The sequence below is a fragment of the Perca flavescens genome, chromosome 7 (genome assembly GCF_004354835.1).
Source record: "Perca flavescens isolate YP-PL-M2 chromosome 7, PFLA_1.0, whole genome shotgun sequence".
Taxonomy (NCBI): Eukaryota; Metazoa; Chordata; class Actinopteri; order Perciformes; family Percidae; genus Perca; species Perca flavescens.
In genome coordinates this window covers 20,831,005-20,852,990 of record NC_041337.1, presented here as the reverse complement: position 1 = coordinate 20,852,990, position 21,986 = coordinate 20,831,005, and the positions used below count along the sequence as shown (strand labels likewise).

The 21,986-nt window shown below is 41.0% G+C and overlaps 1 protein-coding gene across 3 annotated transcripts; it reads right to left on the bottom strand.

The window, feature by feature from the left end:
• Positions 1-722: 722 nt before the first annotated feature.
• Positions 723-21,629, bottom strand: slc6a17 (solute carrier family 6 member 17). Of its 3 annotated transcripts, none has more exons than XM_028583805.1 (12): positions 21,318-21,629; positions 17,456-17,859; positions 13,805-13,962; positions 12,424-12,550; positions 10,829-11,010; positions 9,803-9,913; positions 8,615-8,856; positions 8,314-8,506; positions 7,147-7,339; positions 6,875-7,034; positions 5,789-5,951; positions 723-5,644 (listed from the first exon to the last, which is right to left on the bottom strand). In XM_028583805.1, the coding sequence occupies exons 2-12, from the start codon at positions 17,754-17,756 to the stop codon at positions 5,282-5,284; spliced, it is 2,193 nt and encodes a 730-aa protein (XP_028439606.1). In that variant the 5' UTR covers positions 17,757-17,859; positions 21,318-21,629; the 3' UTR covers positions 723-5,281. The 3 variants fall into 3 exon arrangements, with proteins under 3 accessions (XP_028439606.1, XP_028439607.1, XP_028439608.1); XM_028583806.1 differs by having other exon boundaries at positions 17,456-17,805; XM_028583807.1 differs by lacking the exons at positions 723-5,644; positions 5,789-5,951; positions 6,875-7,034 and having other exon boundaries at positions 7,196-7,339; positions 8,314-8,412.
• Between the last annotated feature and the right edge of the window lie 357 nt (positions 21,630-21,986).

Sequence of the window (21,986 nt, the reverse complement as noted above, 5' to 3'; positions counted from 1 at the left end):
GAGAGAGTGTTCCTATTGGCTATTCTACAAATGCAGATGCGCATGCACATCCCTTCAGGGAAAGTTATGTTTACCATAGGCCAAAGGCTCAAGACTGCAATAATTCAAGGATAAACTTTTAGATAAGAGACTTTATTGTCATCTATCTATGTCAGTAAATATAGGAATTTATATGTTTTTAAAAAAAAAATAAGTTCAGTTTATTGTACGCTCCTCTCCTTGTTCGGGTGGCAACATTAGCCTGCTACGAAGACCAACAGCATTGGGATGAAATGAATGCCTAGTACTCTTAAAGGTTACTGTCTGAAGCCGGTGCATGCCCGTGCTCACCTGATGGGATGGTCTGGACAGAGAGGGGAGAAGGAGAGCTGCAGGAGGAGGTCTCACTCTGCTTCAAATTCTGTTTTTTTGCCTTCTGCCTTCCCCAGCTTTAAGTAATTTCAGGATAAATAAACTAAACTTTTGTCCTAAAAAAGAGCGGGCGCCCATAGGCTCAGGGTTCGATTCCGACCTGTGGCCATTTGCTGCATGTCTTCCCCATCTCTCTCCCCCCTTTCCTGTCTACAGCTGTCCTGTCTATTAAAGGCTAAAATGCCCCCAAAAAGAAAAAAATTTAAAACAGAAAAGAAAAACACATCTTTGCATTTGAACTTTTATCAGAATAAATGAGACAAACAACATAGTCTATTTAATAAAAGTGTTTATTTTAATTTCCTGTTCACTTCATCATTTTTGTACAGTTCATCACTCTCTTCAACCAAAGAACTTCAGTTTCTGTATCAATGTTATAACAACCTGAATCTTCACACACAGATTCCGACTGAACAATCAGAAGGAAATGTTTGACTATATATACTCAAACATTTCCTTCTGGTTGTGTTGTCAGTTTTGTGCTGGAAGCCGCTGTAGTTCCAGTAAGAAAAACAGAGCAGAGATTGCTTACATTAGTGGTCCCAGTTCACTGTAACGACAGGATTTTATCTACTGGATTAGATCAGCAGCACACAACACAGAGAGAGGAGAAAAAACACACATTTAAACACCAAAAACCTACATATACTCTTACTTTACACACACACACACACACACACACACACACACACACACACACACACACACAGTCAGCTATTTTGATTGAGAACAACCACAACCACACACACAGAAACCAACAGACAGCAAAGTAACATTACCTACAGTACAAAAATCAAAAAATATATCAAAATATACAATTATTATTTACAGCTCAAGTATACACCCGGTCACTCTTACTATATGCTATACTATACTCAGTGTGGATTTATCAGAATGTACATCAATATGTACAGATTAAATACATCTCATGTCTTAAATACTATAAATATAACTATGGATTTGTTCACATAAAGACTATTTGCACAATTAAATTAAAACACAATTACTCTATTTTTGTTGCGTTATTCACAGTAATTCAACTGAGTTACAGTAATCTAGAAGTTGCTTTGTAGTACATAATGCAACACAACTGACACATGGACAAGACAAAGAAACCCTGGAGTTGGAGTTTTCAACAATAAATATCCAATATCAATAGCCTACTAAATGCCAATATCTTTTTACTGAGCAAATTTTAACCAATATAAGACATTTTTCCACTGGGCAGAGTATTTCAACAGTGTATTTAATGTTAGAGGCAAGACCTGCTGTGCCTGGTGTGGAGAAGTAGGAACTCCTAGGCGAAATGTGGCAAACATGTATTGAAATAAGCCAGGGGTTTAAACTTGAGATTGCTGTTTTCAAAAGACTCTATGAACTCATGTGTTTTGATTGTGCTCTTTCCTCCAAACCAGTATAAGCTCACGGTTGTCACCTCTTATGTATTTATTGTGCAGATCAATCTATAGTTAGAACAAACTATAATGGTGCAGTTTAGCTTCTTATGTAGATGGCAGTGCATTTCAGTGTGCAGACTTATCCTCCAGTGACCCCTTGGAGGATGCAGGAATTAGACCATAACTAACATAATCTACAGGTTTCATCATCCAGATCACCCACACTCTATTTTTAACTCATTGACTGGAGCTTGCTCACCAAGGCATGGAACTCCTTTGTGCTCACTTTCCTGTGCTTCCATAAATGTGCTTTAATGTGCTTTAATGTGCCCTGGTGTGTCAGAGTTTTTTAGCTGCAGGTGAGTTCAGGAGAGTGCCTTCACCTGAGGTTATGTCATTTGTGTTGCAAGCCAATTGACCAAAAACATCTGGTTTCTTGTACATGTTATCACAGTAGTTCTGCATGTTTTTGCACACTCATTTTTAGCAACTGAGCAAGCTATACTCTGGCTAATGTGTGTTTACATGTTCATTTGTAAGATCCTAATGCATTCAGGATGGAGAGCAACCACCTTTCCTGTGATTTAGGGGGAGACTAGTGTGGAAAGATCCCTTTGTTTTTCTATTGTTTTGTTTTCACAGTGGTTCACATACTGCCCTTTACTCCCTGCAATGAAGGCTTTCACTACTTAAACCCTCACATTATTATTACAAAAAAGAACATACAGATCTTTGAGAGACAGTAGGGAATATAAATTATGTTAAGGTGTTTTGTAGATCAGTAGGGAATTATATTATTCATCACTTCAGTATATACCAAGAAATATATCACAGCTACTGTAGGCACTACTAAGTGATAGGTTTGGTATTTGTGCATGCAGGTGTACATTCATGCTCATGGTTGCCTCATTGTCATGAGAGTTTGTTCACTGTTTGAATAAAGCTGCATTTGATTTGAACTCATCGGACTGGTCGTCATCTTTGAAGTCTCCCAATATCATTTCTAAGTTATCAACCAATAACACTAAGTACTTGGTACTGTAGCCTGAAACCTAAGCAGATAGTAAGAGCCATGTAATAGCGTAGGCATTGGTCAAGACTTACATTATGTAAAATAGGAAGACCTAGGAGCTAGCCAATGGCATCAATCCACACTGGCGTGATAACAGGCAAAAATTCAACGCATCAACACGCTCTTAACAATATAAGATGAAACATTATTGTTAAAATGCTCAAAGTTTACAGAAAACAATCTGCTTAACTAACACACAAGAAACCAGATGTGTCTGACAAAGTGGCTTGTGATACATTTGTGTATTGTGCCTCCATTCAGCCCTCAATCTGTCACTATATATAAATATTTCTAACCAATACATATTCTGTGACAGCATTCTTGTGATTACTGACAAAGCTTTTGTCCAACCTGCACTTGACAAACAACTCCAGGGTCTCTACCTAATTAAAGTGCTCAAGTGAATGAGATGAACCAAACTGAGAAAAGCATAAGGCAAACAGACAACAGAGATGCTGTTCAGGCACCAAACAATGTGACTGACTGTGCTTCACACTACATCTGTTCAGTCTCAAGTATTGGTGTTGTCTCAGGGAGGGGCCACGAGAGACAGAGAGTCATTGGCTCCTCTGCTGGTCAACAGAGACATCCAGTGATGAAATCTGTGTATTACCACTTAGTCCAAATATTTATATCATTGCACAATTTCCATATTATACCCCTAAACATACATTGTCATACAAGATTATAGACATTTTTTTTTTTTTTTTTTAGGATAAAACTTTTCACACCTCAGTTCACAAAAATACATCAAAGTGTACATTTTATGAAATCCGTAGTGGTTACAATTTGAGGAATGTACAACAATTAAACCCAAACACGGCATGGCAGTGAACCTCTTACTCAATGCACTGTAAAACATTAGAGATATATTCTTGTAGGGCCTCAACAGTAAAATATATTGTGTGTATTGCTGAGTACACAGTTGTGCAGGTGGAGCCGACAAAGCAAGATGTCCACTTGTCTCTTCCTCCTTCACATCAGAAGAGGATCTGTATCTATGGTGCGTTGCCACGGCTTACCTGGGTAACGCTGCTCTATTTTTAAAGAGGCAGGGTCACCGGGAGCTCTCATTCAGTGGCAGACGACACACTGACGCACGCACACTTGCACAGGCACGTACACAAACTCACATTTTCCAATTCCTTCTAGGTCTGCCTCATTAACACACAGACAGACGAGTATGATGCCGCTCTGCTTATCTCTACTCGTGCACTGCCACCTCTGCCCTTCTATGGCATTGATTAAAATGGAATCGCTTGATTAAATTGATTGATTCAAATGGAAAAGCTTTGTCTAGACCAGCTGCGACTGGAACAGCAGCGAGACAATGTGTGCAGTGCTGTTGGCAACAGCTCCAGAGCCTTAGTTCTCAAGAAGAAAGGTTGTTTAAAAGAGAAGTGCTGCTCTGTGTTAAGGCTCAGAGATGCTCTAAAACGACAGTGGGTGTCTGTGCTTCGGTATTCATGGAGAAGAAATGAAGAAGCAAATAGTTTTGCACTTCTGTGATGTATATACACGATTTACGGTGACATCTCAGACTATTGCACAACACATATGTACAGTATTCTACATCAGTGGGGAAAGTAGGGATAGAAGGAGATCCACAGTTTTATGAGGACCCTACATTGACTGGTTATTATTGCGGATGCATGATAGGCACATTAAAGATGTAATGTGCTTGGAACACTGTTTACACTATAAGACTTACTACCTACTGATATGAATGCATTTGTAATACGTTGGCTTTCTAGATGAGAAATGTTCTCATACGGTGATACTGATCATGGAAATAAGTTTTCTTTCTGAGTCTCCTTCCATCAATCCTAACCCCACAAATAATTGTATACAACTGAACCAGAATAATAAGATGTTAGGAACATCTAACTGTCTCAAAAAGAACCTTCTCCAAACTGGTCAACACACAGTTTAGTACAACGTAAAGCATTTTAGCGCTGCACATACCTTAACCTCAGCCAGAGCTTATTACAAAACAAAGCTTGTAGTATCTAAGCCCTCAGTGGACCTTTCTAAGCTTCACTCCTCCCTCTGTTCCTGTCTATGTCCCTCTCTCTCTGCCCCCCTTTTACTTTGACAAATGGAAAATGTCGTCATATCTGGTGGGACTCACATTCCCATAATCCCTTCATTACAGCTGGGATTGACAGGCAACTGGCAGCATGGATCCTATGGCAGGGAAGAACCAAAGGCGTGGAGCGTAGGGGCAGAGAAGGGGGGATAGAGAGATTCAGCTCTGGGGGTTAAAGTGTGATGAACGCTGCAACAACAGTGGATTTTCATTGCCTCTTGACTTCCTCTGTTCCTCCCTTTCTTCCTCTGTCTCCCTCTCTCTAAGCAAGGCTGGGGTTTAATGGATGGGAGGATCTATGAGCTCAGTGGATCATAGCTCAGACTCCGGCGAGCCGATGTTCTGGTAGCCCGTCTTGGTGCTGGTGCCGTAGTTGGTGTTGGTCATCTCCTGGGTGCCGCCGGGGCCCAGGTAAGCACGGTGGGTAGGCATCGGGGAAGGAGCCTCGCTGAGCTTCTTGCTGAGGATGAAGCGCTGCTCGTCCTGTTCTTCGAGGTTGGAGATGTCCTTCATCATGCCTTTACGGTAGGAGACGGACAGCTTGTTTGAGCCGTCTGAGATCAGGTTGAAGTGGCGAACAATAAAGACGAGGGGTAAAGGCAGCATGGCCACCACGATGAGGGAGTAGGCCATAGCTAAAGCCCAGGGAGGGTAGCTTTGGAAACGCTCTGCGCCCTAGCAAACAAAAAGTGCAGAGGGAAGAAGATTAAGAAAATCACATAGAGGTTTAAAAACAGAGGAAAGAGGAGGACATTTACGGAATAATCAAGTCTGTTGTGCTTTTATTCTTTGTTTATCCAAGAGCCACTGAACACAGACCTCAGCCTCCACCCAGGCGTTGTATCCTGCAGGACTAACGGCCATCTCAATGACAGTGGAGATAATGAGCAACACCAGGACAGCTGGCGACACGAATCTCCACATGTAGTAATAGAAGGAGTAAGGCCTGAAACCAAGCATGTCCTCCAGGTCCTGCATGAACCTGCGAGGAAGTGAGAAAAATAATTAGTGGGAAGGAGTTCCATCTAAGGATCCCAGTTGGCCATGCCAATGAGCAAACATGCACAATACCAGAGTCCTTAAATGGACTACTGCACCCATCATCAAAATTATTAATTACATCTTTGCTTTTTATTGATGACAAGTCAAAATGTCTGCTGTCAAAAAGCTCTATTGTTTGTTGTTATCTGCCCTGGCTGTGTCCATGTCCGTTCACTCTTTATATAATGGACACTCAGTAGTGAGCAGCAAATTCAGATTTGTTTTGTATTTATTATCATCACTCACAGGTGAGTGTCACAATGTGAAGCATTGCATTGTGGGATTGATAGTAAAAATGATGTGCACTAATTATTTGTGTACTTTATAGTGCATACATTTGCATAATAATAATAATAATAATAATAATAATAATAATAAAACGTGAATTGAAACAGCCCTGGGTAAGTCAGTTAACACAGCACAACCCCCTCTAGAAGTAGGAAAGACACACACTCATCCAGTCCAGCTTAGTCTCATTCTCATGGAGAGGAGACAACATAATTGTTATGAGCTACATTAGCATTTAGTGGCCATTTCTTTGATCTACGAGCCCAGGTTAGCTTAGCCGTGTAACAGTGCATGCTAACATTTGCTAATAGCCCTAAACACAAAGCATAGCTGATGCACATGGGAATGACATTAGTTTTGCAGGTTTCATCCCTTGAGCTGCTAGCATGGATAAAAGTATTTGGATTTTGGTGAACCGTCCTTTTGAATGAAGGAGAGAGAGGTAAGTATGGCTAGTGTGGAAACAGATAACAGCGCTCTTTTCACAAATTGACCAGACACCGCAAATGTCTACAAGCTGCCTTAAAAATAATTATATCCAAATATGGCTTCAATCTACATATCCAGTTGAGTAACCTCTTAGTGCCGTAGATCCAGGCTACAGAGATGTTTTCCAGGATCACCACCACAGTGAGAGGCAAACCAGCCGAGTAGTCATCAAACATTGTGACAAAGTAGTTCCCCGAGCGCTGCACAAACAGCAGGCCTAACAGAAAGGCTATGATACAGCAAGCCACTGAGAAAGAGAAGAAGAATGAGAATTACAAACACTTCAATTTCATTAAGCACAATAGATATGAGTTACAGAGTTTCATAACCAGAATTAAGAAGCTTAGAAGTCAGCTCACCACACAGGATCTCTTTGCGGATCTTGAAAGCATCCAGTATGGGTGTGGTGATGCCAGTCATGGTGCCGATCATGCTTCCCAGACCCAAGTTGATCAGCATGAAGAAGAACATGACAGACCAGAAGGGACTGCCAGGGAAATGTGTCATGGCCTCTGTGAAGGCGATGAATGCCAGACCAGTGCCCTGAACCGCCTGGAGGAGAGAGAGAGAAGGAGATGGAGGTCAAAGGTGGCCAACGATGTGCTGAATTAAATTGAGTGATCCTTTGTGAAAAATCACTCACTTAGGTTCATAGTGCAGCTATTCAAGGTGATGTGCTCATCCCAGAGACACTTAAAATGAATGGATTAGTACTGTAGATTATGCTTAAAATAAAAAATTCTTACATCACAGGCCACAAACAAGTAAAAAATGGTGCCTTTACAATATTCCCATGACCTCTTAATGATCTTTGCAGTAAATGGTTCTCTGGAAATATTGTGTATTTGGCCTGTGGTAAGTGGTCATTGTACAGGGGCAATTGCACCTTCAGGGTTGAAAGCACTTAATTGGAAGTTGCTTTGGATAAAAGCGTCAGCTAAATGACATGTAATGTAATATAATATAATGTAATGCAATAACACTCTAAGAAATGTCCTGCTATGAAAAATAACAGACTCTGTAGAGGGAACTGGGGCTGCAACTAATGATTATTTTCATTATCGATTTGTCTTGAATTATTTTCTTATATTACATAAACTATTAATCATATAAAATAAAAACAAAACAGTGAAACATGGTCATTATAATTTCCCAGAGTCCAAAGTGATTGTTGCTTGTTTTATCTGACCAAAGATGTTTCATTTACTATCACATGTGAAAAAAAGAAAAGCATCTGACTCAAGCAATTAACTGATTGTCAAATTGATTGATTGATTGATTGATTGATTGATTGATTGATTGATTAATCAAACGATTAAAATTGTTGCCGCTCTAGAGGAAACACTACTTTGCTTAGCATCATGATATTTTTAACCTCCCCTGTCTTTTTTGATATATAAGAACAACTTGACGTGCATCATCACTTAAACACAAACTACGTCTTTATAGCATAACACACCTCTGATTATTTAGAAATACTTAACAATCACATTGTCATTTCAACTTGTGAATTCTACTCCTCTGACCTTGTTGAGTTCGTCCTCCAGCACACAGGCGTCCAGGCCCAGCTGGTCAAAGCTGTCCTCCTTAACCGTCTTAATGACACCGTACATCTCTGCGTAGTCCTGGGAGGACAGGTGGGAGAAGTTGATGTGAGGAGGGATGAGCTCTTTGCTCAGCACACCTGTGTTTAGGAAGCCCAAAATCTTCTCTGCATTACTGCACATGGACAATAGGAGATGTGGAGAAGATGGACGTGTTAGGGAGTAAAAACGTAACAGTAAAAACGGCTGCCAACGAGTTTTTGTTAAAGTATGACGCACTCACTCGACAACACACTTCTCGTTCATGATGTTCGCTTTGAACCCCAGGACCGCAAACACAACTAAAGTGGCCAGGATGGAGGTGACAAAGTTAATGACGGAGACCAGCGTTGCATCAAAGTGGCAGTTGTTGTCTCGCTTGTTGTAGCTGGAGAAAGCGATGACGCCTCCGAAGCCAAGACCGAGAGCGAAAAAGACCTGCGTGGCTGCTTCTCTCCAAACCTGCGGCTCCAACATCTTTTCCAGCTAGAGAAAAGGAAGAGGAAAATGTTAAAGTTTAGGTCATGTTTATTGTTAGTTATCCTCTTACAAAACCTTTGAACATTGATGTTTTGCCCTCAAGTAGCTTCAGGACAACATTTTGTATATTCTATGTATTCTGCCCTGTTCAACGCTTGATTGAAGCTAATGCGAGAAATAGTCAAACTGATGAATAATCACAGCTGCCCTGATATAACAAACTGAAAAACATGTTTTGTACATTATTACATGTCAATCCCCTATTTGGAATTGGGAACAGGATTACAAATATAGTTATGTGGTTTTGAGCAATTGCTGGTCATGCAACAAGACACACATGCAACTGTGGCAACTGAAAGTGTAACTTCTACAAAAAATATCTTATCTGGTCTAATCTTTAATTTAGGTTATCTTTTAAGTTTTAATAATTCATAGTGTAATAGTAACATATATATCCATGTGTTCACCCCTGTTGTAATATATTGCACTGACATTTGATGTCAGCAGATAGTCCAACTACACACCAATTCACATTGCATGATCATATGATGCTGTACAGGTTACATTTTTTTTTATAATTTTCTATGTAATTATATATATTCACCACTAGAGGGGAACATCAACCCAACCAAAAAACCCAATGTGGATATTAATGACATTTATGCATGAGTGGATCTGAATGGCCTTGGTGGTAAAGCAGCTAAAACCATCAACCACAGCTGAGCAGCTTGCATAGACAAAGTGTCACTTATGTTACATATCTGTTTGGCTAACTGATGGCGTATAAGTGATTAGGACCAAGACATCAGCAAACTTTTCCCCTCCAGCACACCATAATTACACTGTGAACAACCACAGCAAAATATTACATATTGTGTTAATTTTATTGTGAAAGTTTTCCCTATTTCTGCTGAGCCAACCCTGTTTTAGAGTTGCCACTTTTGTCTCTCACCTTAGGGGTGAACATGTGAGCGATGCCATCCACCGCTCCCTTCAGCATCAAACCTCGCACCAGGAAACAGAAAAGCACCACATATGGGAAGAGAGAGCTGAAGTACATCACCTAAGAAGAAGAGAGAGAAAATCAAGTCCATTGTTGCCATGGACACGCGTTTCTGAGGCCTCACACATTGAACGAGGACCAAAATGCAACCATACACACATGCATGCACGCACGCACACACACGCGCACGACCACAAGCACACACACAATGAATCAATTCCAAAACTGCTTTGTGTTTGCTTGGCACTGAGTCTGAGAAATCTGACCAAATGTGGAGAGGACTCCTCGAGGTTTGTAGAGATGAGTCAAAAATCCTGCCTACAGTATTTCGGGGAATCATTGCAGTACTCATGATGATAATTGTTTAAAAAACCATGTGCGACCTTGGCAATCCGTGTATTTTCCTCTTGAAATATGGGCTGGATGTTGCGCTGTGGTGTATGACTCACTCTCTGGACCAAGATTACAGGATGTTTGCAGTTGTTGCCAAACGAAGCATTTTCCATTTGCATCCTTTGCTTGGTACAGATATAAGCTTATTAATGATGCATGTGTCTCTCGTCCATAATATAGATGAGATCTGAAAATAGACTAGTTCTGCCTTTTTTTTAAGATAATTATTTGGGGCATTTTTAGGCCTTTATTTGATAGGACAGCTTAGACATGAAAGGGGAGAGAGTACGAGGGAATGACACGAAACAAAGGGCTACAGGTCAGAGTCAAACCTGGGCCCGCTGCGTCAAGGACTGAGCCACCGTATATGGGTGCGCACTCTACCAGGTGAGCTACACAGGAGCCTAGAAAACCTACCTTTGACTGAAAAGCATTAGCAAAGTGAATAAAATGGCGGAATCATCGATTAAAAATAGATTTTTAAAGCTTTTGTTAAAATTATTTATTGTGTACATCTTCATATGGTGTGGTAATCTCTCTAGTTTGCTCTGCCCCTGCTGTGAAGCCATGGAGACCCCATACCTTCCCAGAGGACTGGATGCCCTTGATGACAGCCAGGCAGACCAAGATCCAAGCTACCAGAAGGGACAGGGTCATCTTCCAGTTCAGGCCGCCGGTGTCATCGATCGAGCTGGTGATGTTGAGAGTCTGGCGGTACCAGAAGTAAGTGGTGGCCGAGCTCTTCTCACACTCCGGCTCCACGACTACAACAGCAACGAGGAAAGGGAGGGAAATGGCATAAACAGTGCTGCAAACATCTCCATCCCCACAAGCTCTTTTTTTAAATCTATTATTCAAGTCAAAAAGCCTTATTTTCACAAAACAAACTTTTTTGCAAAACCACGTGTCATTTTTCTTGATTCAATGCAGCATTATTCTCTCGTATTTCAAGATACTGACACTGATTTCTTGAAGACTCCTAAAATAAGTAAATTCATACTGTAGAGAAGAGTTGAAATCATCAGATTTTTTCCACTTTTTGACAAATATGACCTTCTTTTAAGGAGACTGTTCAGTGTATGTTTTGAATGTAAAATCTTAAAGGTGTCCTGTGCATTTCTTTTCTAATAAACATTTTTTTTTAACAATTGTTTGAACACTTGCTTACATGTTTACTAGCTTACAGTCTTCTTCTTCCCTGCCTTTGCTGATGAATTACTGTGTTTCTTGGCGCATTACTGCCACCTTTTGTTCAGTGGAATATTGTAAAAACATTGGCAGGAATATGTATCGTGTCACCCAGAGGCACGTGTATGTGCATCTCTATGCGCATGAACGCAAAATCGCGACCCACTTATTAAAACATTGCTCTATAGTGCTAAAAAAAACTCTACATGGTACCTTTAATCTGCAAAGTACAAAGTAGAAAAAATAAAGATAAAGTACAAGTACTTTGTAATTTGAGTAAATGTACCTAGTTACTGTACATTCTACCTCTGCACATATTTCAACAGAATCCTGTTGGACGCTCCACAACATCCCCGCTGCATCCATAATCATAAGCATAGTCAACATCCTGCCCTCTAATGTTAATGTTAGTTGATGCGCTTTACTCTGCCAGAACCTGCATGCCTCCACCACAGGCTACCTGCTGCCAGCCATTCGAGGTACTGACACTGTTGGCCGGGTCATACTATCTGACAGGCCTCGCCAACAGAGCTGCTCTGTAGAATGACTTGCAGGGCCATCCCGGGTAGAGAGACAGCACAAACACGTTTCTGTTAGCCTGCAGAGGCACTGCTGCTTGACTGCAGAGCCACAGCGAGGCAAGCTGTTTCAATGCAAAGACACGTTCTGCAGCTTTATGCACCACCCTGCGTAGCACTAGGTAGCCTGTGTGCATCTGCTGAGATACTTTGCTGAATATGGAATTGTCCTGCAGGACTCTGCAGCATTTTCCTCTATTTGTTGAATGTATTGAGAGTTAACACATACCAAAATCAAATTCCTTGTGTATGTAAGTATACTTGGCCAATAAAAATGATTGTGATTGTGATTGTGATACATGGTGCAGAGGGCTTTACAAATAAAAGCTCTTCTGTATGAGCACTTGTCTTTTGCCGCACATCTCGTATAGTTGAAGCTGTGTTGTGCGGTGCATTGTGTTTTGCACTTACTGGCTAGGGATCCATTTCTCTGGATGGGGCATTCAGCCCAAGGCAGTGGATACTGGAAAGACTGGAAGAAATAGAAGATGCTCCAGCCGATAATCACATTATAGTAGAGGCCCACAAAACCGCAAACCTGAGGGGAAATGAGAGAAAACAGCAATACTTATCACTCCTAAAAAACAATCACTATCTTACAACACACATACACAAACAGCACGGGGGACAAACAGCCTGCAGTTCGTTGAGGTGAACGCCTCTTCTTGAGAGAGGACACGGACGCTGAGCACACAGCTGAAGTCAGAGTGTGGATAAATTATTGAGCTGTTTGCTCTTAGCAACAGCCAAGGCTGGGGTCCTCTATAATAAGGTATTTATAGCTGCTGAATCTCACTCTGCCACATCCAGGCTGCCACACGCCTTACTGCCCCAGGCCAGGCCTCTCCCTCCCCTCTTTTGCACTAGATTGATGAAATCCCTATTGAAGGACTGACAAACAGAAATACTGACGCAGTAGATCACTGACTGACTGTTTTAGGCTGATGATGCTGATGGGATGGGTGCCTGATGGTTCACTACTCCTGCAGATGATGGGGACAGATTATGACAGCTGGTCTTTGCATGCCGCTTGCTGTAATACAAGAGGAAGTAACACAAGCAAGCAGAGACCAGTAGACTGAGTTCTACAGCACGTATGTTGTCCCAATGACTGACTGGAAAACAGATGTCATGGGTTTTTTCACTAATAATAAGACTTTAGATATTTGTAGGTCATTAATAAATCCCTCTCAATCTACTTCACCAATGGATATGTTCCCCTGTGAAAACCAATGGATTAAATTGTAATTGACACAATTTCATGCTGACCTTGTGAATGAACGTACAAACCATGTTAGCAAGCCTTCATTTAAGCCTACATAGTGTTAGTTTTAATGTTTGATATTTCAACTGTTTGGGTGTCTGGGCAGTAATCACTTTTGGGGTCACAATCTGGCCGAGACAATGTTTTAATTATAATTATAACAGATAGACCTGTACATCATTAATACATTACATAATTCCCTCTAATTCCTTTTGTTCTATTGTTGTTCTATTCTATGTTATATTATTTGGCTTTACCTGTGCCTTATTCATGGAGTCTTGTACACTTGATTATGTATTTTCAATGCATACTGTTTCTACCTTCCCTGCTCTACCTCTAAAGCACTTTGGGTCAACTGTTGTTCGTTTAAATGTGCTATATAAATTAAATGACTTGACTTGACATTATATTTAGGACTTTCTATAGATGGCAATGTTGGCCGGTCCACCACTTGAATCATAAATGCATGTTGTAATGCGCGACCAGTATGATGAGTTAATTGGTTAACGGGCTCATGTTGGAGCTTACCATCAGACTGGAAACCCCGATGCCTCCCAGCTGTGGGCAGACGTAGTTCCACACCCCGATGCTGCCACGCCTGATCCTCTGTCCCACTGCCAGCTCCAGGAAGAACAGGGGGATGCCGATGAGGAGGAGGAGAATAAAGTAGGGCACCAGGTATGCACCTGAGACGGAGGAGGGATAGAGAGAAGAGGCATTACTGCAGAGAGTGCAGCAACTTTGGTTATCTGAATGTTTGAAATTCATGTATAGTGACGATAAAAAGCTCATTGTAAAACAGCAGGAGGGACATTGCTAAATACTCTGTTAGGTTTTGTTTTTGGAGTCTATTCTCTTTATTATCCTCCACCCCTCTAATTCCACTCCCTTCTCTTCCTCTTTTCCCTCTCATACTTCATCGTCCTCCCTACCTCCTTGTCTCCATCGTCAACTGCCATTCACCACTTCATCTTTTTTGCAGAAGGGACAATGGAGAGAGAGAGCAGCAAGCACTCAAAGACAATAAGTCTGGTCCAGTCCGTCCTGCTTACGTCAGGACATGAAGGGGCACCATGGTGACAAACCTATCCACAGCCAGAGAGCACAGGCTCATACTGACGGACAGCTGGGAGGAGCAGCCTGCTTCCAGACTAAAAACAGATGACGTTTAACTTGATCAAAAACACTGATCACGTCGTGAGTGGCTATTAGAACTAGCAGCAGACAAAGGAAACAAAGACAGGCACACAGTGTCGTGTTCCACAGTGGTATTATTATCTGGACCGTTAGAAGTGACTTCTGTGTTGCTGCCTACTTTCACTGATCTTTGATGTCTATTTTGAGCAGCAGACACACATAAAAAAGGAAATCAAAACATGTTGGTGAGGGGATCAGAACTAGCTCAGTACGTGGTCATATAGAGGATGATTCCTGTTCATTTTAACTACACATTGACCTCTCTTCTGGCTCTCTGGATTAAAATATTCATGGCACAATCATACGAGATATCAATCCAGACTACATAAAATTTCAGGTTAACCTCAGACTCTAGGATATAAATCTTCATGATTGGCACGATGAGGTCTATAGTGTAGCAGCAGCAAACTATTTAAGACTGATTGATTGCCTGACTTGTTTTTTTTGTGTGCTGTTTATACACAGCAAATGTGTAAATGTAGGTGTGTTAGTCATAATCTGTCAATTTCTTAGAAAAGATATTTACGTGACTACATCGTAAAATTGTGTACTTTATGTTTGACAGACGTTTATGGAGACAAATTAAGAACATCAAAGAGTTAACTATCTAACTAAATTGGTTAAATAATACTGGAAGTAATAACTGAATATTTACCAGTTTACCAGTTTATCAATTCTTTTCTTATCATATTTACCTGTTACTGACCAATCCATGTCGCTGTCCCCTTACTTTATTTGTGTTTTTTGTTTTTTTAAGTGCAACTATGTCCACATACCTCCTTGAGAGGGTCATCATGGAATAACAAAAAAAGTCAAAAGATTCTCTGGCACCACCATCTGTTCAATAAATACTAATGGTCAGACTCCTGAATGAAATTAGCACCAGGTATTCATGCTCCTCAGAGGCTAAATGGTCATCAAAAAGGTTTACTTGGTACTGTTGTCTTGTCTGGACTAGTGTGCTCTGCAGTGAAGACAAATGTTAACATACATTATGCAAGTTCCACCAGGAGACACAAGCAAGATAGTTCAAATTAATGACTTAAATTATTTATTTGTAGGACAGAATAAATTAGAGTTATTTCAATGCTCTACTGAGGCAGACTCACGCCTGTCAACATGTTCTTTTGTGTTTCCATGTGTTTCATTTTGTTGCAGACTAGCTATATAACATTATATCCAGCGGAAGATACACACTCATTATTGCACACACTCGGATTAAAGTGCTAAAGATCTTTAGTCAAAATAGACTTGACCCTCCCTTCGCCAGCAATGCATTTTTCTATGACCCTCCAAAATGATTGGGAGAAGAGGCACCCTCCCCAATAATTTATTGATGCCTTGTGTACTGGTTTACACTTGGCAAAGATGAACAGATAACCACTGTTTTTTACAATCATGACATACATAACTTAACCTCTGCTTTCTCATCTTACACATCACACTCCTCTGTTATGGTGACCATTTCAGTAGATTCAGTAGACTCACTAACATAGTTGTGGAAACAAAATAAGCATGGAAACTAAATGCACACTTAACTGCATTACTTCAAATACTAAGTTACTCATCTAGTAAGCTAGTATTCACATGAAATAAAACAATAAAACATTGAGACCAACAAAGCACACTGGGTAATAACAAACACAACACATGAACTGGTTGCTATTTACTTGTCACTAGGCTTCCTCAGTCATTGTGTATACATTATCCAAAACTCCATTTCTCAGATGAGCGTCAATTTGGGAGTTTGCATGCCACAACTCCTTCCTTCTCAAATGCCTTGAAAAGGCTATCGTTTGCACGATTTCAAATCACCGGGACCGAAAGGATATTTGAAGAGTATGTATTGGTGCCAGAAATCACATTCGCTCTAGAATCTTTGCTAGTGCCCTCTAGAGGACCCTCAGTCTCTCCACTCGAAAGCCACAGTGCAAGGCCTTTATTTAACTCTCCCTACCCTGCAAGAAAGAAGGAAATGAAGGATAAACGTGGTGTGCACAACATAGACAGTATATAATGGACCAACAGATCCCGTTGCTCTGGACGGAGACCAGTGAAGGATATTAGAAACAATTTTCCAGTGAGCGCTGCTAACCCTAACCCTAACCCCCTAACCATAACCCTAACCCTAACCCCCCCAACAAATATTTAGTTGCTAGGCAACGTGAAACCTTTGAGCTAGTCAGTTTCATTATATTCCAGCTTCATGTTGGTGGCGATACTTTGGCAACAGGTGGCGCAGTTAGCTATAGGGTTTTTTGTTGGGTCAGACCCATCTGCTAGCGATGGGGGGCCGAGACTGAGAGCTACATGGAAAGATATGCACCAAACAAGCCACTTTGAAATGTTGCTGTTTTCGTGAATATAAAAGTTGGGTGACCCCCCCCCAGACTAAAAACGTTGGGTGACCCTCCCCTCAAAAAATAATAAAAAGACATGACCCTCCCCTATTTTCCTCCGGTGGTCCATTCCATAAATACTGAACGGTCCCTAACTGGTGGAGAAAATAAGTTGGATTAGTTGAAATCGCAGAGGTATTTATTTCTGTAATGCGATACAAATTAAGCTTTTATGAGATAGAGCAATTCAGTATTAAATTTCACGCCAATGACAGAGGCCAGTGGGCATTCTCAATCCAATCATGTCTCAGAACAGTATCCTGGACTGGACGGACTGGATGGGAAAATACAAATCTCATGTTCAAACAAAAGGATACAATCAAAATTGTTACATGCTATTAAGTTAACTATTACCACCTGGCCACTTATTAAATTGAGGATTTTACACTCATAAAAAAAAATGACATCACAATCACTCAGCACCCTGAAGGGGACACATGTACACTATGGGTGTCCCAATTAGGAATGAACTTTAAACCCCAGGAAGTGTCTCTACACTTTCCACATACACAAAACATTTGAGTTTCTGTGATTCACAGCCTGAAGTGTTAAAATACACCAAAACAGCCATCCATCCACCTACCTCCACCGTTCTTCTGGCACAGGTAGGGGAACCTCCAGACGTTACCTAGGCCTACAGAGAAGCCCACCTGGGCCAGGATGTACTCCAGCTTGTTGTTCCAGGCCGGTCTGCCGTCCTCGGCGTCGGGGTCAGGGGAGGGTATCAGGGCCTTCACTGGAGCGGTAGAGCCAGGACTCAAACCCATACTCATCTGACTGCTCTTATAGTCCATGGGGTGCTCCAGGGACAGCAGGTCAGCCACCGACTCAGTGACTGGCTCATTACTGTGCTCCCGCTGGGTCACCTTGGTGTTCTTTGGCATGGCTGCAACACCGGAACTCCTTCAAGATGAAGGTGGTGGAGGAGACTGACTGCAGGGAGATCAGGAAGAAGCAGGGAAAGAAAGTTGTGTTTTTTTCTTCAATCTGCAAAGAGAAATAGTTGGAGACAAACACAAAATGTAAAGTATTTTTTTCTTCCTAAACCATCAAATGTAACATTAAAAAATAAGGCTTACAGCTTTTAATTGAGTGTATGGGATTCAAAATTTCTGTGGTTTCAGCTACTCAAATTTGAATATGTTCTGATTTTCTAGCTTGATCTTAAACAAAAACCTTTGCTGGTTGGACAAAAAATAAGAAAGAGTGATGTGCATTATTTCCCCACTAATTTCAAATTTTTTATAGAAAAAACTAATCACATAAGTGAAAATAATCACATTAATGAAAATAATCACATTAATGAAAATAATCACATTAATGAAAATAATCACTAACTGCAGCCATCTACAATAACCAGTGACTTTAACCATTTTGGTTCAGAATCATGTGCTCTGCTTTTTCTGTTTGCTAATTGGCAGCCTACATAAGTTTCTTAAAAATATTGAATTACAATCCATTTCACAGCAGAGCCCTTTATACTAAAGTTGAGTCATGTGAATAGCATGAAAAGCAGTATCCGCAACAGTCTGTCTATGGGACTGCTGCTCTCAGGAGAACACAGAAGTGCAATAAAACTAAAGCCTCTAAGCACAGCTTTCATCGGTTATTAATGTAACGTATTTTTTTCTCATCAGCTTCAATGTCTTGTCTGCCGGTTGTTTTAAGATTTCAGAAGCTGTGATGAAAGAGTCCAGGAGTCCAGTGCTCCTGAAAGAAAAACCTGTCTGGAAAGTTAGTCTCTCCAAGTTCTCCGGTATGCGTCCCCTTTTTAGAGGCCCTTTGCAAATCCAATCCACTAATAATCCAACACTCCTCTGTGCAGTGCCTCCCCAGAGGGAAACTGGTGTAGATAACAACATAATAGCTAGTGTGGTCTGAAGGTCAGATTCTCTTGCATAAATGAGTTTTACAGTTATTGTTTTAGCAGAGGCGGTAAGCCACCCAGACTCTGACACAGCTTCTCTTGTGATCACTTTAGTTAGTAGATAACAGGCTAAACAAATTGAGACACTGATTTATTTTTTTGCAGCAAAACAAGAGATATTGCATTTTTTTATTACATGCTTTCTTCTTCTTTGTCAAACCTGGCATCAACATTACACACAATGCAACTCGACCACTGACAGTTTGGACGGAGATTCACTTCTTATGCTAATGGTGGCTAATATAGTCTCAAGCAGAGCTCATTTCTTCCTAACTCCCTTCTCCCACATTTTTTTCATTTTAAAACTTGTAGTCTTCAGCCCCAACCGACACTGACTCAAGTGACATCATCTGAGGCGACCTGGGATTTGAGAAGACTTTATAAAACTGTTTTCACATAAACAGTAGTACTCCTAATTTGAAGTAGGGCTGGGCGATATAGACAAAATCAAATATCACGATATTTTTGACCAAATACCTCGATATTGATACCGCAACGATATTGTTGTGTTGACTATTGATGCTTTAACAAAATATTTACACAATGAGATTTTTGATAAATAATCATCAGTAATGTGGATATAATGACTACGTGGGTAAAGGCAAATAATAGAACAGTTACAACAGTCTGTTAAGTTCATAAAATGACATCACTTTACTGTAATGCAGCTTTTAAAACCAGGAAAAGACAACACTTATGCCATATTACGATATTACGATATCCAAAATCTAAGACGATATCTAGTCTCATATCACAATATCGATATAATATCGATATATTGCCCAGCTCTACTTTGAAGACAGATTTCAGGTTTGGGATGAACCAGATCTGACTTTCCACTCTGGCAGATCAAGAGCAGAGAATAGAGACCAGAGGTGTTTGATCTGGAGACGAGACCAATGCAGCCCACTGAATTCACAGTCAGCAGCATGCACATTCCTCAACAGTGGCGCTGAGCCCCTACAGTCACGACACGCAGCAGCTCCGAGGCTGAGAGCTCGATGCAGAGCCCAGAACAATAGTGACCACAGCAGTCTACAGCTATGATACTGAGTCACCATCGAACACTCTCCAAATGAGGTGTGAAGCAATGATATGCATGTTTGCAAACAACATTCTTCGGCCACACCGTAGAGTTTGGGGGGTTTTTACGGTGTGTTGAGTTGTTTTGCCCTACTTTTAATAATGAATTATACTAATAATTATACTGTTTATTGATCCCCAGTGGGGAAATTACAATTTTCTTATGAATGGAAATGTTGCTTAGTAACAAACGGTCCTACTTACTACCTATTGGGTCAGGATGATTGTAGCGGATCACACACGAATGGCCGATAGGATTCTCACTCTGACTATCTTATCATGTGCAGTGAAAGTTTTCAGTGTTGATGCAGAAATCAGAGTTTCACAGTCAGTGCTGACACAGATGGCACATTAGAAAGCAGGACTTCACGTACAGTGCAAGACAGTGTTACAGACTATGACTCGGTTATCAATCTCCATGAAGGAAAAAAGGTGAGTGGAGAGGAAACATGGTGGATACTCAGGATACTGAGGAGAATAAAATGCATTAAATTAGGAGTGTTAGGGGTTGTGGGTGGGCTAAAAAGAGGGCTCTATTCTTTACTCCCTTGCTGGCTTACTTTGTATATGAGATATGTTTAAAAAAAACAAGAGAACATCAGTGCAAAGGGAAAGGTGCTGCAGAGTATGAAGTAGGCTATGTATTTACTTTTCAAAGAAATGGGAGTGATGGTCCCAGACCCCAGGGAGGCAGATGTGTGATTCTGCTGCGTGTTCCTGTATTTATATGCTTCCTTATTCCCTGCTGACATTGTGGTGTTGATGATGTAACAGCACAGGTTCTCCTACAAAGATCCGTTCCACTTTCATCTCATCCGGTTGCTAAGCAATGGCCCTTTCCTGCAAAACTGAAATCCCATCCCTGCAGCCTCTGTGGTCGCCTATCTCTTCCTCTTTCTTCTAACGGACAAACGTGATATCCTGAGGGTCGGCTGCAAATAACATGGAGCTGCTGTGACAGAACTGAAGGGGGGGTGATAGATTGTGGCAAGGCTGGAGGTGATGGTCTGTTGTGAGATCTGTTGCAGTGTCAATCAGGCAGCCATCGCAGACAGAAAATTGTGTCATAAATTATAAGAATTGTACAGATGGCACTCAGTAATGAAAAATACAACACAATGATTCTGACAGGTACAAAACAGCATCTGCATGGCCATCTTCAGGCATCCTTCAGACACGTTACACACAGGCCCATATAGCTTCAGGACTGACTCTGATATAACCTCTGATGCCTTGTCAAGGTCAAATGAATCACATAATTCTAGCAATGCAAATAACCCCAATACAAAGTCAGCAGGTGATCAGCAGCCCCGCAGGTTGGTATCGCTGGTTATTAGCGATTTACGACAATCATAATTATTTGTCAGAGAGAGAAACTCACACATTATCGAAATTGATGAAATTGTAAAAATGGTTAAAAGAACGTTATTCTTACCTTGTGTAATGTACAGAACTGGTTGTAGCGTCCGTGTCAGCGTGACACTATGAATCCAAAGCAAACTGCACGGTCTCTTCATTCAGGCACTGTCTCCGGTATACAACATCACTGCGCGCAAAGATGCGAAATCAGCTTCTAGTCACACAGGGCGCATGGTGCGTAAAGTCTGACGCAGGAGCTCGACGCTTGCCACAAGTTTGTTTACTAATTACATTAACGTGTGCAGGTAATGGCTTATTGCAACTGTTTATCACTTTAACGATGTTCTGCAGCTCTGCAAAAAATACCAGCGCCCACACCTCTGGTTTCCACGTGCTTATGGCTGCGTGTTGTGGGATAAATGAGCTCCCCATAGTATGGAGAAATTACTATGGCAAGTCACGACGAAGTCTGACGCAGGTTTGACTCATCAGCTCGTGCGCACGTCAGCGGTTGATAAAAAAACATCTGCAGTGTTCCCAGGACGATAATAAGAGCATCACACAAGTGCACTGCATTCATGTATCAAACAAATAGATTGAATATGCTTTTGCAAATGGTATTTGGATACGTCAAGATACTCAGCAGCCCTTATAATGGAATGACAATTCTTATTATTATTTTTCATAAATATTATTATTTATTATTATTAATATTATTATCATTCATAGCACTCACTGATTATTA

Coding starts and splice junctions, on each gene's coding strand:
- slc6a17 (XM_028583805.1), bottom strand. CDS start 17,756: ATGCCAAAGAACACCAAGGTGACCCAGCGGGAGCACAGTAATGAGCCA. Junction 11,011..12,423: donor GAGAAATGGATCCCTAGCCA/GTAAGTGCAAAA, acceptor TTGCTGTTGTAG/TCGTGGAGCCGGAGTGTGAG. Junction 9,914..10,828: donor GCATCCAGTCCTCTGGGAAG/GTATGGGGTCTC, acceptor TCTTCTTCTTAG/GTGATGTACTTCAGCTCTCT.